Source organism: Bombina bombina, chromosome 7 (genome assembly GCF_027579735.1).
Source record: "Bombina bombina isolate aBomBom1 chromosome 7, aBomBom1.pri, whole genome shotgun sequence".
Classification (NCBI taxonomy): Eukaryota; Metazoa; Chordata; class Amphibia; order Anura; family Bombinatoridae; genus Bombina; species Bombina bombina.
The window spans coordinates 283,166,188-283,184,845 of NC_069505.1; the positions used below are offsets into that span (position 1 = coordinate 283,166,188).

Sequence of the window (18,658 nt, forward strand, 5' to 3'; positions counted from 1 at the left end):
CCGATCACTCTCCACCAATCACAGACTAGGAAACCAGAAAGCGTCAACACCTCAATCCAATCATTGCTCGCCTCTATCAAATCGACCAATCATTGCATTCCATTCCACAAAACTCCGCCCACTTGCTTTCAGAATGAAGTTCACAGTCGTAGGATTCCTGAGGTAAAGATTGCCATCTTTGAAGTGGTCAAACATATTTACATTATTATTACATTAGTTATTATATTCAAATGTATTCTTTTAAAATTGTATTTGGTTCAATAATTTTAATTGGTATCATGACAGTACAAATTCGAAAGTTAAATTCAGAACCTATTAACAAATACAGTAATAATAACGTTATATAAATACATAAATCATACATATTTACAATTAAATGTATAAATTGAATACCACATCAATCCAATTTTTTTTCCAACAGAATATTTCACCATTTTTTACGGTACGTTTTTTAATAGATAGTCCTGTGAATTTTCTATGGGAGGTGTCCCTGTCAGCCAGTAAGCAATAGATACAAAAGCAGTCAGATTTCCTGTTACTTTCACTTTAAATTAAAACATTTACATGCTTGTTTCTTGGAACATATTATATAATATTTATATAATAAAAAAAAAAAAACTTTAATATATAGGACACACAAATTCTCTATGCATCTTATTCTAGGAAATGGTTTTTCAATTGTATTCAATTGATTAAAGGGACATATAACCCAAAAATTACTTTCATAATTCAGACAAAGTTTGAAATATTTTTTTTTTTACAAATTTACATCATTCTCTCTGTATCCTTGTTAAAAAAGCAGGTAGGAAGGCGTAGGAGAGTGCACGTGCATGGAGCAATTATATGTCATCAGTTTTATAACTTTGTTATACATTTGCAAGAGCACTGGGTGACCGCAGTGTGCACGCTACCTACCTAGGTATCTCATCAACAAAGAATACTAAAAAGATAAATAATAAAGTAAATTTTATAATTGAACTAAATTGGAAACATTTTTTTTTAATTGTATGCGCTATCTAAATTACAAAAGAAAACAAATTGGGCTTCGTGTCCCTTTAAGTTCAAATATACAAAACCAGAAGTTAGGGTTTCAGAACTAATGCTTATAAATCTAGTGCACTCCTGTTACAGTCTATAGGGAGGACAGTATGTGTCCTATTGCCTGTATCACCCACCTGACTGGAAAATAAAAAATAAGCCTTTTGAAGGGTGACTGGTGCGTCAGTGAATCAGAGTGCACTTCTAAGGGTGCCGAAATGCCACTTTCAGGTGCAATGCAGGGATATAAACCCTTTTACTGTCCCTTTAATTGCTGATATACACAGTGCAAAAAAGAAACAAATGTCCCTTTAACCTTTTCCATGCATTACATTTAGTGTGTGTGAGGGACAATGTACTCCGGCAAGCAGCTGTGAAGATTTAATTGTATTCAAAAATGTTGCAGGATCACTTTTTTTAAAAAAAAGGCTGATTTCTCTCTCCTACCCCCCAACTGGGAAATTGCTTTCTGTTGCTGCATCTCGTTTGCATAGCTTTTTATATCCAATACTGCAGTATTGAAATCATAGGAAATTATAAAATAAAGATGCTATTTGTAAATAATATACTGCAATCCAGCAGGTAAATGGATTACTCGGAACACATTGAAGTGAGGAATATTTTACAGTAGAGTGATCCATTAATGTCCTTTTAAGGGGATCTCTGCTCAGTGTGTGTTGAGGGTATCTGTACTATTTCACAATGATTTTGTTGTCTTGGGAATGTATTTTTATCTTTCCCCTACTGATGGATATGGTGTGATCAGAGGAGGCAGAAACTCATTTATCTGCAAACAGTTTATCACCCTGCACATTAAGGTACAGACTAGACACATTTAGGGCCAGATTAAAGGGATAGGAAAGTCAAAATGAAACTTGCATGATTCAGAGTTTAAATTTACTTCTATTTTCAAATGTGCTTCGTTCTCTTGGTATCCCTTGTTGAAAAAGAGTGGCACCTATATAGTAGCAAAACGTGCCCACCCACTAAATCCTGACACTGGTGCAATAATAAGCACTCCACCTTGAAACCCCACACCTTCGTCTCACCTTCGTCTTACTGGCTCCGCTTTCTTACAATTACCGGTTCTGGGGGATAAAACCCTACTGGCCTCTGGGCTGGATAGCAACAAACATAGCCTGGTGCAAACAATATTGCTTACCTCCTAATGCCTCTGGGATACACGCACAAGTCCCCTCTTCGGTAAATTTAGGAAGCGACAGATGACGTCATCATCCTGATGCGTCCTCCTGGGTCTTTTCCTATTCTTCGTGATGACGGTAGCGGTGGGGGTGCTGGATACTGGAGAGGAATCCTTTAGTTACGTGCTCACTCGTTACCAAGTACGTTAGTCCATAATCCACACAAAGAGAGGAACACTCCCACACAGGACTATGAATAAAAGCTTGAAACTTTATCCGGATCCACAATATGTCAGCAGGGATGGAGAGAGGAGCTCACTCCTCAAGACTGCTTCTGACGCGTTTCGACAAACACGGCTTTAATCGTAGCTACGTCAGCGTCAGCAGCAGTGTTGAGGAGTGAGCTCCTCTCTTTGTGTGGATTATGGACATAAATACATATGTATACATATATAGACATATATAAGTGCATTATAACCCTTTGCAGTTAAGTAGATGAAAACATGTAAACGCATATTTATGCAATATTAATATTTAATAAAGGTTTTAACTATGTATTTAGTGTAAATATTTCACATTCCTATATAAATCTCTATATATCTATACCTATATATAATCATCTATATATAATAGGTATAGATATATATATTGTGCAAAAAAACTTTAGATATATGTAGAAATATGTATTTATGAATAAATAGAACATATTCTTGTATGTGAAGAACATTGGAATGTGAAATATTCGGGTTAGCTCACATGAGAATATGCAATCGGGTTTGCATGAGAGTGAGGTGATAGATTTTTTTCTCCATTGACTTGGGGGTATACATGAACGCGCATGCACTATTTGAAGTTCATCTTTTTGCACTTGCCGGGTGAAAACAGTTTAATTTCAACTTACAATACAAGCGCAACCCGACGTGCACAAAAAAGCTTACGTCTAGCGCAATTAATGCTCGAGCGGGAGCGTTAAATAGAGCTCCACTTGTAATCTGACATAATTCAGCTGTGACCTTTGTGAACCAACAGGTAAGATTATGTTTCTCCTCAGACTTTATGCAAAGGATACACAAGGAACATCAGGACTTACCTGTCGGCTCTTTGGCTGTTAGGGATTCTGGGACACGCTGTTGCTTTAGTGTCCATGCAGCGTTTGTACCCACCATGTCTGTCTTATCTTTTCTGGTGGTTTTTGCTCACAAGTTTTCACAGATTTTTGCGTCTTGTTTCCTATTTATTTCACATTTCTCCTTTGTTCTTTGGTCTATTGTAGAATTTTGTAACAGTGTCCATATTTGCTTAGCCCACTATAACCCCTAAACTCGTCTGACCGTGCTGAACCTGTACTGTGTTCCCTGACCTTATGGCCTGATTGTCTGACCGTGCTAAACCTGTGCTGTTTGTCCTGACCTATTGTCCTGTCTGACCGTACTAAACCTGTGCTGTTTGTCTGACCATACTGAACCTGTCTTGTGTTCCCTGACCTTATAGAATGTTTGTCTGACCATGCTAAACCTGTGCTGTTTGTCCTGACCTATTGTCCTGTCTGACCGTACTAAACCTGTGCTGTTTGTCTGACCATACTGAACCTGTCTTGTGTTCCCTGACCTTATAGAATGTTTGTCTGACCATGCTAAACCTGTGCTGTTTGTCCTGACCTATTGTCCTGTCTGACCGTACTAAACCTGTGCTGTTTGTCTGACCATACTGAACCTGTCTTGTGTTCCCTGACCTTATGGAATGTTTGTCTGACCATGCTAAACCTGTGCTGTTTGTCCTTACCTATTGTCCTGTCTGACCATACTAAACCTGTGCTGTTTGTCCTGACCTTTTGGTATGTCTGGCCGTACTAAACCTGTGCTGTTTGTCTGACCATACTGAACCTGTACTGTGTTCCCTGATCTTATGGAATGTTTGTCTGACCATGCTAAACCAGTGCTGTTTGTCCTTACCTATTGTCCTGTCTGACCGGGCTACACCTTTGCTGTTTGTCCTTACCTTTTGGTCTGTCTGACAGTACTAAACCTGTGCTGTTTGTCTGACCCTGATGAACCTGTACTGTGTTCCCTGACCTTATGGCCTGTTTGTCTGACCGTGCTAAACCTGTGCTGTTTGTCCTTACCTATTGTCCTGTCTTACCGTGCTAAACCTGTGCTGTTTGTCCTGACCTTATGGAATGTTTGTCTGACCATGCTAAACTAGTGCTGTTTGTTATGGCCCCTTGGCCTGTCTGACTATACAAAACCTGTGCTGTAATTGTCCTGACCTCTTGACCTATCTGACCATGCTAAACCTGTGCTGTTTGACAGTGTTAAACTTGTGCTGCTTGTCTGCTGACCTCTTGACCTGTCTGACCGTGCTTAACCTGTGCTGTTTGTCCTGACCTATTGGCCTGTCTGACCATGCTAAACCTCTGCTGTTTGTCCTGACCTATTGGCCTATCTGACCGTGCTAAACCTGTGCTGCTTGTCTGCTGACCTATTGGCCTGTCTGACCGTGCTAAATCTGTGCTGTTTGACCATGCTAAACCTGTGCTGTTTGTCCTGACCTATGGGTCTGTCTGACCGTGCTAAACCTGTGCTGTTTGTCATGACCTATTGGTTTGTCTGAATGTGCTAAACCTGTGCTGTTTGCCTGCTGACCTCTTGTCCTGTCTGACTATGCTAAACCTATGCTCTTCATCCACTGACCTCTTGGCCTATCTGACCATGCTAAACCTGTGCTGTTTGACTGTGCTAAACCTATGCTCTTTATCCGCTGACCTCTTGGCCTGTCTGACCATGCTAAACCTGTGCTGTTTGACCATGCTAAACTTGTGCTGTTTGTCCACTGACCTCTTGGCCTATCTGACCATTCTAAACCTGTGCTGTTTGTCTGCGGACCTCTTGGCCTGTCTGACCATGCTAAACCTGTGCTGTTTGCCCGCTGACCTCTTGTCCTGTCTGACTGTGCTAAACCTATGCTCTTTGTCCACTGACCTCTTGGCCTGTCTGACCATGCTAAACCTGTGCTGTTTGACCGTGCTAAACCTGTGCTGTTTGTCTGCGGACCTCTTGGCCTGTCTGACCATGCTAAACCTGTGCTGTTTGACTGTGCTAAACCTGTGCTGTTTGTCTGCTGACCTCTTGGCCTGTCTGACCATGCTAAACCTGTGCTGTTTGACCATGCTAAACTTGAGCTGTTTTTCCGCTGACCTTTTGGCCTGTCTGACCGTGATAAACCTGTGCTGTATGTCCACTGACCTCTTGGTGCCTGCTGTTTTGGTCTACAACTGTACTGTACTTTTATACTTATAACAAAATAAAATCTGATTTTAGGGCAGCACATCAGGCACTTTATATCCCTTTGAATTGTGACCTGGGGACTCACCATTAGCAGCATTACACTTATGTGCAGTGGTGTATTGAAGTCTCCCTAAATCCACATAGAAAAACAGCTTTGATAGCAGTGTAAGCGTATAGTTCTTTCTACAATGAAACCTTAAGTTTAGCCTAACTCTAGCCCTAAATATAGGCTGATCCATGGCGTAAAACCTCCATAATCTTAACTTTTTTTTCCCTCCAAATCACAACCAATTATTTAATTCTATAATCCATGTAAGAATATTTCTTTAACTATTTTGTTTTGATTTGACAAATAAAAGGACATTCCAGTGAAAATGTAAAAGCACATAGATGAATTACATATGTGAATAGAAATGTATTTGCAATATACACGTATTGTCAAAAATGCTTCTAGTGAAAGTTAAAGGGACACTGAACCCAATTTTTTTCTTTTGTGATTCAGATAGAGCATGACATTTTAAGCAACTTTCTAATTTACTTCTATTATGAAATTTTCTTAATTCTCTTGGTATCTTTATTTGAAATGCAAGAATGTAAGTTTAGATGCCGGACCATTTTTGGTGAACAACCTGGGTTGTTCTTGCTGATTGGTGGATAAATTCATCCACCAATAAAAAAGTGCTGCCCAGAGTTCTGAATAAAAAAAAGCTTAGATGCATTCTTTTCCAAATAAAGATAGCAAGAGAACGAAGAAAAATTGATAATAGGAGTCAATTAGAAAGTTGCTTAAAATTGCTGCGCTATCTGAATCATGAAAGGAAAAAAAAATTGCGTTCAGTATCCCTTTAACAGTGTTTTAGTGTTAACATTTTTCTCTGCACGTGAAGCATAGCTAGATATTCTCAGTGCATCAGCATTTTAAATACTGTAGCTGCACAGCTTGCCAGTGGGGCTTGTATCATGTCAGCAATTAACAAATTGTGTCATCACCAGATAGGGCTTAATTTATTAAACTTTTCTCTCTCCTTTGGCTGCAAGTTCGCACAAGAACGCCTGTAGTCAAGATTTATCAAGCAGCGTCATCAGATCGCTGCTTCCCTGCCCTGTTCTACACCTCTTAGGTGGAGAATTTAAATCTCCCCGGGCTCTTCTGATCGGGGAGAGTGACAGCTCCTGTCTGCATGTGATGGGGTTGCATAGGAGCGCTCGCGTGTAATGGTAAAAGCGCCCTCCTGTAGCAGAGCAACTACTGTTTGCAGGGCCAGACAGGCTTCATAGAAGTGCAGGTCTGGACTCAACTGAGACCCCAATTGTTATAGCTTCTACTGACATCAACGGGAGAAGAGAATTAGGTTCAGTTCGCTTCCAACATTTGGCTTGTTGTATGCTATGTCGGCCATGTTTTCCGGGATACTTATGAGTTATACATGCTGCAGGGTGTGCAGGGAGGAACATGAATTGCACCTCTGGGCAGCACAATTCATGTTCCTCCCTGCACACCTTGCAGCATGTGTAACTCATAAGTGTCCAGGAAAACATGGCCAAGGTGGCAACCCTATGTATGAAGCCAATAATTTACTCAAATTTGGAAAGTTTTTTTTTAAATTGTATGTATTACCTAAAGCATGAAAGGTTCATTTTGACTTAATGTCCCTTTAAATCTGGTAAGTAAAATTCATACAAAATAAAGGTAACTTCTTGATGATTTGGAGAACAAATATCTATGTTAGTTTGTAAACTTCTTTAGGGCAGGGACATGGGAGTGGGTCACTACTACCTGCAGTACAATACAGAAGGTTTCATTTCATAAAAAAATAATTTATTATATAGGAAGAAAATGGCACACAGTAAAATAAATGTAAAGCAACTGGATGCTAATGTGATGAGATGTGCAGCCCCCATCAGTCTGGTCTGGGGCTATTATGGGCATTTAACTGATGGGGGCTGCAGGCAATAGGATCAGATTTAAGAGCTTATGTGGGTATATTGTTTATAGGAGCTACAGGGCAGTGGGTCTAACCTGAGCTGCACATAACTCATACACAATAGCGTGTGATTTAAGAGCTTATGTGGGCATATTGTTAATAGGGGCTACAGGGCAGTGGGTCTAACCTGAGCTGCACATAACTCATACACAATAGGGTGGGATTTAAGAGCTTATGTGGGCACATTGTTTATAGGAGCTACACGGCAGTGGGTCTAACCTGAGCTGCAGATAACTCGTACACAATAGGGTGGGATTTAGGAGCTTATGTGTGTGGGTCTAACCTGCGCTGCACATAACTCATACACAATAGGGTCTGATTTAAGAGCTTATGTGGGCACAATGTTAATAGGGGCTACAGGGCAGTGGGGTCTAACCTAAACTGCACATAACTCATACACAATAGGGTGTGATTTAATAGCTTATGTGGGCATATCATTAATAGGTTCTACAGGGCAGTGGGTCTAAACTGAGCGGGACATAACTCATACACAATAGGTTCTGATTTAAGAGCTTATGTGGGCATATCATTAATAGGGGCTACAGGGCAGTGGGTCTAACCTGAGCTGCACATCACTCTTACACAATAGGGTCTGATTTAAGAGCATATGTGGGCACATTGTTAATAGGGGCTACAGGGCAGTGGGTCTAAACTAAACTGCACATAACTCATACACAATAGGGTGTGATTTAAGAGCTTATGTGGGCATATCATTAATAGGGGCTACAGGGCAGTGGATCTAACACGAGCTGCACATAACTCATACACAATAGGGTCTGATTTAAGAGCATATGTGGGCATATTGTTAATATGGGCTACAGGGCAGTGGGTCTAACATGAGCTGCACATAACTCATACACAATAGGGTCTGATTTAAGAGCTTATGTGGGCATATCATTAATAAGGCTACAGGGCAGAGGGTCTAACCTGAGCTGCACATAACTCATACACAATAGGGTGTGATTTAAGAGCTTATGTGGGCATATTGTTAATAGGGGCTACAGGGCAGTGGGTCTAACCTGAGCTGCACATAACTCATACACAATAGGGTGTGATTTAAGAGCTTATGTGGGCATATTGTTAATAGGGGCTACAGGGCAGTGGGTCTAACTTAAACTGCACATAACTCATACACAATAGGGTGTGATTTAATAGCTTATGTGGGCATATCATTAATAGGGTCTACAGGGCAGTGGGTCTAAACTGAGCGGCACATAACTCATACACAATAGGGTGTGATTTAAGAGCTTATGTGGGCACATTGTTTATAGGAGCTACAGGGCAGTGGGTCTAACCTGAGCTGCACATAACTCATACACAATAGGGTCTGATTTAAGAGCATATGTGGGCACATTGTTAATAGCGGCTACAGGGCAGTGGATCTAAACTAAACTGCACAGAACTCATACACAATAGGGTGTGATTTAAGAGCTTATGTGGGCATATCATTAATAGGGGCTACAGGGCAGTGGGTCTAACACGAGCTGCACATAACTCATACACAATAGGGTCTGATTTAAGAGCATATGTGGGCATATTGTTAATAGGGGCTATGGGGCAGTGGGTCTAACCTAAACTGCACATAACTCATACACAATAGGGTGTGATTTAAAGGGACAGTCTACACCAGAATTTTTATTGTTTTAAAAGATAGATAATCCCTTTATTACCCATTTCCCAGTTTTGCATAACCAACACAGTTATAATAATATATTTTTAACCTCTGTGATTATCTTGTGTCTAAGCCTCTGCAAACTGCCCCTTTTTCAGTTCTTTTGACAGACTTGCAGTCTAGCCAATCAGTGCCTGCTCCCAGATATCTTCTCGTGCACGAGCACAGTGTTATCTATATGTAATACGTGAACTAACACCCTCTAGTGGTGAAAAAACTGTTAAAATGCAATCTGAAAGAGGTGGGCTTCAAGGTCTAAGAAATTAGCATATGAACCTCCTAGGTTAAGCTTTCAACTAAGAATACCAAGAGAACAAAGCAAAATTGGTGATAAAAGTAAATTGGAAAATTGTTTAAAATTACATGCTCTATCTGAATCATGAAAGTTTATTTTGGCCTAGACTGTCCCTTTAATAGCTTATGTGGGCATATCATTAATAGGGGCTACAGGGCAGTGGGTCTAACCTGAGCTGCACATAACTCATACACAATAGGGTGTGATTTAAGAGCTTATGTGGGCACATTGTTTATAGGAGCTACAGGGCAGTGGGTCTAACCTGAGCTGCACATAACTCTTACACAATAGGGTCTGATTTAAGAGCATATGTGGGCACATTGTTAATAGGGGCTACAGGGCAGTGGGTCTAAACTAAACTGCACATAACTCATACACAATAGGGTGTGATTTAAGAGCTTATGTGGGCATATCATTAATAGGGGCTACAGGGCAGTGGGTCTAACATGAGCTGCACATAACTCATACACAATAGGGTCTGATTTAAGAGCATATGTGGGCATATTGTTAATATGGGCTACAGGGCAGTGGGTCTAACATGAGCTGCACATAACTCATACACAATAGGGTCTGAGTTAAGAGCTTATGTGGGCATATCATTAATACGGCTACAGGGCAGAGGGTCTAACCTGAGCTGCACATAACTCATACACAATAGGGTGTGATTTAAGAGCTTATGTGGGCATATTGTTAATAGGGGCTACAGGGCAGTGGGTCTAAACTGAGCGGCACATAACTCATACACAATAGGGTCTGATTTAAGAGCTTATGTGGGCATATTGTTAATAGGGGCTACAGGGCAGTGGGTCTAAACTGAGCTGCACATAACTCATACACAATAGGGTCTGATTTAGGAGCTTATGTGGGCATATCATTAATAGGGGCTACAGGGCAGTGGGTCTAACCTGAGCTGCACATAACTCGTACACAATAGGGTGGGATTTAGGAGCTTATGTGTGTGGGTCTAACCCGAGCTGCACATAACTCATATACAATAGGGTGTGATTTAAGAGCTTATGTGGGCACATTGTTTATAGGAGCTACAGGGCAGTGGGTCTAACCTGAGCTGCACATAACTCTTACACAATAGGGTCTGATTTAAGAGCATATGTGGGCACATTGTTAATAGGGGCTACAGGGCAGTGGGTCTAACCTAAACTGCACATAACTCATACACAATAGGGTGTGATTTAATAGCATATGTGGGCATATCATTAATAGGGTCTACAGGGCAGTGGGTCTAAACTGAGCGGCACATAACTCATACACAATAGGGTGTGATTTAAGAGCTTATGTGGGCACATTGTTTATAGGAGCTACAGGGCAGTGGGTCTAACCTGAGCTGCACATAACTCTTACACAATAGGGTCTGATTTAAGAGCATATGTGGGCACATTGTTAATAGGGGCTACAGGGCAGTGGGTCTAAACTAAACTGCACATAACTCATACACAATAGGGTGTGATGTAAGAGCTTATGTGGGCATATCATTAATAGGGGCTACAGGGCAGTGGGTCTAACATGAGCTGCACATTACTCATACACAATAGGGTCTGATTTAAGAGCATATGTGGGCATATTGTTAATAGGGACTACAGGGCAGTGGGTCTAACCTAAACTGCACATATCTCATACACAATATGGTGTGATTTAAGAGCTTATGTGGGCATATCATTAATAAGGTCTACAGGGCAGTGGGTCTAAACTAAGCGGCACATAACTCATACACAATAGGGTCTGATTTAAGAGCTTATGTGGGCATATCATTAATAGGGCTACAGGGCAGAGGGTCTAACCTGAGCTGCACATAACTCATACACAATAGGGTATAATTTAAGAGCTTATGTGGGTATATTGTTAATAGGGGTTACAGGGCAGTGGGTCTAAACTGAGCGGCACATAACTCATACACAATAGGGTCTGATTTAAGAGCTTATGTGGGCATATTGTTAATAGGGGCTACAGGGCAGTGGGTCTAACCTGAGCTGCACATAACCCATACACAATAGGGTCTGATTTAGGAGCTTATGTGGGCATATCATTAATAGGGGCTACAGGGCAGTGGGTCTAACCTGAGCTGCACATAACTCGTACACAATAGGGTGGGATTTAGGAGCTTATGTGTGTGGGTCTAACCCGAGCTGCACATAACTCATACACAATAGGGTCTGATTTAAAAGCATATGTGGGCATATTGTTAATAGGGGCTACAGGGCAGTGGGTCTAACCTGAGCTGCACATAACTCATACACAATAGGGTGTGATTTAATAGCTTATGTGGGCATATCATTAATAGGGTCTACAGGGCAGTGGGTCTAAACTGAGCGGCACATAACTCATACACAATAGGGTGTGATTTAAGAGCTTATGTGGGCACATTGTTTATAGGAGCTACAGGGCAGTGGGTCTAAACTAAACTGCACATAACTCATACACAATAGGTGTGATGTAAGAGCTTATGTGGGCATATCATTAATAGGGGCTACAGGGCAGTGGGTCTAACATGAGCTGCACATAACTCATACACAATAGGGTCTGATTTAGGAGCTTATGTGGGCATATCATTAATAGGGGCTACAGGGCAGTGGGTCTAACCTGAGCTGCACATAACTCGTACACAATAGGGTGGGATTTAGGAGCTTATGTGTGTGGGTCTAACCCAAGCTGCACATAACTCATACACAATAGGGTCTGATTTAAAAGCATATGTGGGCATATTGTTAATAGGGGCTACAGGGAAGTGGGTCTAACCTGAGCTGCACATAACTCATACACAATAGGGTCTGATTTAAGAGCTTATGTGGGAACATTGTTAATAGGGACTACAGGGCAGTGGCTGTAACCTGAGCTGCACATAATTCATACACAAAAGGGTTTGATTAAGTGGGCATATTGTTAGTAGGGGCTACAGGGCAGTAGGTCTAAACTAAACTGCACATTAGGAGCTTATGTTGGCACATTGTTAATAGGGGCTACAGGGCAGTGGGTCTAACCTGAGCTGCACATAACTCATACACAAAAGGGTCTGATTTAAGAGCTTATGTGTATTGTTAATATGGGCTATAGGCCAGTGGGTGTAACCTGAGCTGCACATAACTCATACACAAAAGGGTCTGATTTAGTGGGCATATTGTTAATAGGGGCTACAGGGCAGAGGATCTAACCTGAGCTACATATAACTCCTACACAATAGGGTCTGATTCAGGGAAAGGCATGGACTAAGGCTGTGGCGGACATTTTCCAAAATACAGACGTTAAAGAGGGACACCAAGGTACGTTTCAAATTAAAAACATAAAAAAAACACTCTCTTTACAGAGAGGGTAGTGGATATGTGGTGGAATAGCCATCCAGCAGAAGTGGTAGAGACAGTGAAGTAGTTTAAACATGCATGGGATAGACATAAGGTTATGCTAGATGTAAGATAAGGCCAGGAACTAATGAAACTATTCACAAAATTGGGCAGACTAGATTGGCCGAATGGTTCCTATAATGGTTCCTATCTGCTGACATATTCTATGTCTCTATAAGTCAGGAGAGCGACACTTTGCTGTCAAATGGGCTGCACGTTGGACACCCCTGGTCTAGTTCCACAAGTACAAATTAGTCATCTAATCAAACAAGTTTAAAATAACATTTATATAAAGACTGCTTTTGGTATTTTTTGGTTATATTGAGAGTCTGTAACTCCTGACGAAACCCAGCCACCTTGATGTTAATAGCATTATCATCATGGTTGGTTACTTACTTGGTTACGTAAGGTTTGTCAGAGTAGGCAGCGGTCTTCTACACACAGACACCAGCACCACGCTGCTGCACAGGTTGCCACCCGTCCCTTAAAATACAGAACACTTATAAGTTACACATGCTGCAGGGTGTGCAGGGAGGAATATGAATAGTGCTGTCCAGAAACACAATACATGTTCCTCCCTGCACACCCTGCAGCATGTGTAACTCATAAGTGTCCAGGAAAACATGGCCGAGGTGGCAACCCTAGCACAGATCAAGGAATTGGGATGGGTCACGACTTACGGTTAGTTAACTGCAGGCAGCTTGCTTCTTCCCTCACTTTCCCGCTACTAAGCGTGGCGCTGCTTGGGTCAAGGAGGAGTGAGGACCAGCATTCATCTGTCCTACTCCTCCCTCCCCTGCGCAAAACGGGTGGCGGACACTGCAAGGGCCAGTCACGGACACCTTGCCTATCCCTGGTCTGATTTAAGAGCTTATTTTGGCATATTGTTAAAGGGGCTACAGGGCAGTGGGTCTATCCTGAGCGGCACTTAACTCATACACAATAGGATCTGATTTAAGAGCTTATGTGGGCATATCATTAATAGGGCTACAGAGCAGAGGGTCTAACCTGAGCTGCACATAACTCATACACAATAGGGTCTGATTTGATTTCTCATGTAGGTATATCGCTGATAGAGGCAGTTGGTTTAAGGGTCTAATAAAGGTCTGACCATAACCCTACCTACCTCTTTCCCAGCATCACCCACTACACATTCACCCTACTGCTTATACTGCAACAGCAAGACACAGACCTGTGGCTGAGCCCAGGAAAAAAGTAAAATAAAATACCATATCCTTGAGATAGGACGACAGTGTCTCACACATACTGTGCTTGTATAAGGCAGTTTTTGGTTTATGATGCAGTACCGCTGCGTGTGCATGTTGTGTATTGGTTATAATGTGTACCTGACTGCGCATGGTTTTGAAAGTTCCTATTTATTTTAAGAAACATTAAAGTTGTTACTTCTTTTTTGCATCTATAGAAGTATGTTGTATTTTTCTTTTTGTGTGTACAGTGTGAAAAAAGGGGCTAATACTGGCTTTTGGGGGTTATAATATAGATTAGAGAGGCCCCATTGTGATAAAAACTTCTAAAACTAAACTGAAATCTCCACCTGCAACATTCAGACTGTAAAATTGTGCTTATTAACCTAATGGCCAGGAACATTTTACCATAACCTTCATAACAAAAGAGCAGTCTTACAGGCTAAGTACTTTCAGAACTTATTGGCTTATTAAAGCTGCTTTTACATTCTTCCTAAGCACCGAAATTAGAAATGCCTATATACAATGTTTGTATATACACAATATGTCATTATTATTTACTGTGTATCAGACAAGACCTAAATCTATGTATGTGACTTTTACTATTTTACACCCAGGACAGGTCAGTTCTCAATGACGTAAGTTCCTTTTAATTTCAGCAGGTGGCGCCATTGTACCAACAAATTCATAATGTACATATATTAAAGCAGTGTTTTTCAACCAGTGTGCCGTGGCACACTAGTGTGCCGTGAGAGATCCTCAGGTGTGCCACGGCAGACTGACAACAGTGTGACATATTTTTTAAACTTTTCTTGTTTTTTACTCCCAGTGCAGGGGTAGTTTGTAGGAGGCATGGCATAACAGCACAATACATACAGTATGTGTGTGTTTGTGTGTATGTGTATATATATATATATATATATGCTGTATTAGGCTACAATGTGTGTTTTTTTTTTAAATTTTGGAATGGTGGTGTGCCACAGGATTTTTTAATGTAAAAAAGTGTGCCACGGCAAAAAAATGGTTAAAAATCACTGTATTAAAGGGACAGTGAATCAATATTAAACTTTCATGGTTCAGATAGCACATGCAATTTTTAACAACTTTCCAGTTGCTTTTATCAGCAAATGTGCTTTGTTATCTTAGTATTCTTTGTTGAAAGATAAACCTAGGTAGGCTCATATGTTCATTTCTAAGACATTGAAGGCAGCGTATTGTTGTCTTTTTCATCAAAAAAATAAATACATAAATAATGTAATCACATTCATCAATTCATTTGATATAATTTAAAGGCTCCTAGAAAACCAGCTCAGATAAACCTAAAAGCCTTGTTGTCACCATAGACTGAGCGTCGCATACTGTTACTCACAAGGATTACCAGCCGGGCTTTGGGTCACTAGGCTAGTGACAGGCAGGGAGCTGGCAGATTATCGGCCTCTGGCAGATCAGCTTAGTATCTGAAGCTGCTGTTTGTGCCTCTCTGTCGCATGGGGGAAAACTCAACAGCCACATTTACAATTGACATGGAGGAGACCTATGATGTCATTGTCCTGGGTACAGGGCTCACCGTAAGTCTGATTAATCCGCTGGAATCTAAGTCCCTCTTTATTCTGGCGGGTTCCGCTTGTTGGCATGTAGTTGGGCACTAGGATTATATAATACAATGTTTACACCAGTGCTTATCCACCTTTTCAGAAGCAAACACCATTAGAGATATTATCATTTACCCAAGTAGCCAATAACCACAAGAAACACACATGTAACAAAAACATAAGACACATTTCTTTGGGGTCTATGGACCTGACCAAAAGAAGAATATATTTCAGCATACAGTGAAGGAACACCTGTCTGTACCACATATCAAAACTTAGTTTATTTGGTTCATGTCACTATGGGACAATTTATCTGGCACATATCAGTCTAACGCTCTTAAACTGGGTACTTTATTGACATACTATAAAACGGTGACGTGTATTTAGCTGGTACATTCCATCAAGGAATACATTATATGTGAAATTGTATCTGTCATTTTATACCAGGTGTGTGTGTACTTTAGTCACGAGCCAGGCTCTTCCTTATGTGGTTTGTCAGTGTGAAATGCTTGTGCATGTGAATTTGATCTTTGTTTAAAGTACAAGGACATTTAAACAAGGACTACCTTGTAAATTTTATGTCTTTTGCCACCTGTGAGCATACAGGTTATATGGGACATTCCCAGTTTTTAGCCATCAGTCTGGGGTTATAATAATGATTAGTGTCTGTCCTGTATTGTACAGATCTGCCGAGAGGTGTGGGCTTGGCACGGAGGCATGATTGTGCGAATAAGTCATGAGATCTGTGTTTGGTTTATGTATATATGTGTTGTATGCTGAGCATCATTAGAACACAGGAATAATAAATAATGTAGTTTATTTAATAATTGGTGTATGTGAATATCCAGCAGTTTACAGTGAATAAGACAATATTTAATGTTATGTGCATATTGTTTGCAATTTACGTTGGTTGTTTTGGGACAAGCAGAGAGGGCGGGGCTAAATAAATCATCAGTGGGCGTGACCAATACTTCCATATCCAACTTTCTTGATTGCTCTATTGTAAAATGTCCCTGGAATTTTTTGTAATGTTGGTATTGGATTAACTCAACAGAGGGCCCTGGTGCAAAATTTTTTGGAGCCCCCAAAGTAAGTAGTAAGCAATATCAATAATAGATAGATAGACAGACATATGATAGATAGATAGATAGATAGATAGATAGAACAGACAGAGATAGATAATATATATAGATAGATAAATGATAGATAGATTATATAGATAATAAATAGATTATTAGATAATATATAGATAGATTAGACAGATGATAGATAAATAGATAATAGATAAGTTGATAGACAGATGATAGATATATTATATAGATGATAGACAAATGATAGATAGACAGATGATAGATAGATTATATAGATAGATAGATGGATAGACAGATGATAGATTATATAGATAGACAAATGATAGATTCTATGGATGATAGATAGATAATAGATAGATACATAGATAAATAGATAGATAGACAAATGATAGATAGATTATATAGATGATAGATAGATGATAGATAGATAGATAGATGATAGATGTAGAGTGATAGATACATCGATAGATGAGAGAGAGAGAGAGAGAGATAGATAGATAGATAGATAGATAGATAGATAGATAGATAGATAGAGTGATAGAGAAGTAGATAAATAGATAGAGTGATAGCTAAATAGATAGAGTGATAGAGAGATAGAGTGATAGAGAGATAGATAAATAGATAGAGTGATAGAGAGATAGATAGATAGATAGATAGATAGATAGATGATAGAGTGATAGATAAATAGATAGATGAAAGAGAGTGAGAGATAGCTAGATAGAGTGATAGAGAGATCGATAAATAGATATATAGAGAGATAGATAAATAGATAGATAAATAGTTAGATAGAGTGATAGAGAGATAGATAGAGTGATATAGAGATAAAAAGATAGAGTGATAGAGAGATAGATAAATAGATAGAGTTATAGATAAATAGATAGATAGATGATATACAGGGGTAGATTTATTAAGAAGCGGATGCTGCTTTCTACGCATGAGGTTTCCGGCTCATCGGAAGTATAAGTTAAGAAGCAGTGTTCATAAGACCGCAGCTCCATAACTTGTCCCCCACCTTTTAGGTCTGCAATCATCCCGATCCGATAAGGATGATTGACATCCCCTGCTAGCGGCTGATTAGCCGTGAATGTGCAGGGGGCGGTATTGCACCAGCGGTTCACAAGAAATGTTTGTGCCATGTTAAATGCCGACAGCGTATGCTGTCGCCATTTGGCGATGTCGGACGGGCACAATTCGCTACAGCCATTTGATAAATCTACCACACAGAGAGAGATAGATAGATGATGGATAGATAGAGGTAGATTATTTATGTAGAGAGATAGATTTACAACCTGAACAAATAAAAGGCTTCCCTGCATTAGGACTGTATAGTGTTATTCTTTATATAGGTAATGCTGAATGTTGGGACATAGGTGGGCCATACAGGGGGCAGGGCATATGGGGGAGAGAAATAAGAGGGCTGGGCTGGGGGCCCCACAAATTTGTCTTCCCCCGTAAATGTTAAGGGTGTCCATGTATAGAAGTGTGGTGCGCAGCTGCAAATGGTGGCCTTCTAATGACCAAAAACAAGCCAGGTATGTCTGCTATTTCTGAACAAACAGGTACCCAGAGAAGCTTTTGCAACCAATTGTCATATGACTGCAGTTGTTGTTAGGGTTGCCAGGTGTCCAGTATTCAACCAGACAGTCCAGTATGTTAGCAGGCTGTCCTGTAAAATCTTCACACACAAAATACTGGACACCTTAATGTACAGATTATTTTAAACTAGTCCTAAAGCCCGTTCACACGGGCCATTTTTTGCAGTACAGCGGTCCCACCCCTTGCGCACTCTCCCTCCCCTCTCTTTTGCTCTCTCTCTCTCCCTCTCTTTTGCGCTCTCTCCCGCTCTCTTTTGTGCTCTCTCTCCCCCCTCTCTTTTGTGCTCTCTCCCCTCTCTCTTTTGCTCTCTCTCCCCTCTCTTTTGCTCTCTCCCCCCCTCTCCCCCCCCCCTCTGATTCCTGGCATCCTGACATTACGCAAAGGCCATGAATCCTGATGGTGCCAATA

General features: G+C 40.6%; 1 protein-coding gene across 2 annotated transcripts in view; it reads left to right on the forward strand.

Moving 5' to 3' along the window:
• Window positions 1-15,494: 15,494 nt before the first annotated feature.
• LOC128635863 (rab GDP dissociation inhibitor beta-like) overlaps window positions 15,495-18,658 on the forward strand; it is a 41,033-nt gene continuing 37,869 nt past the window's right edge. For both annotated transcript variants that reach the window (XM_053688970.1, XM_053688971.1), the window contains exon 1: window positions 15,495-15,539. In XM_053688970.1, the coding sequence (XP_053544945.1) occupies window positions 15,495-15,539 (45 nt within the window). The remainder of the gene's footprint in view (window positions 15,540-18,658) is intronic.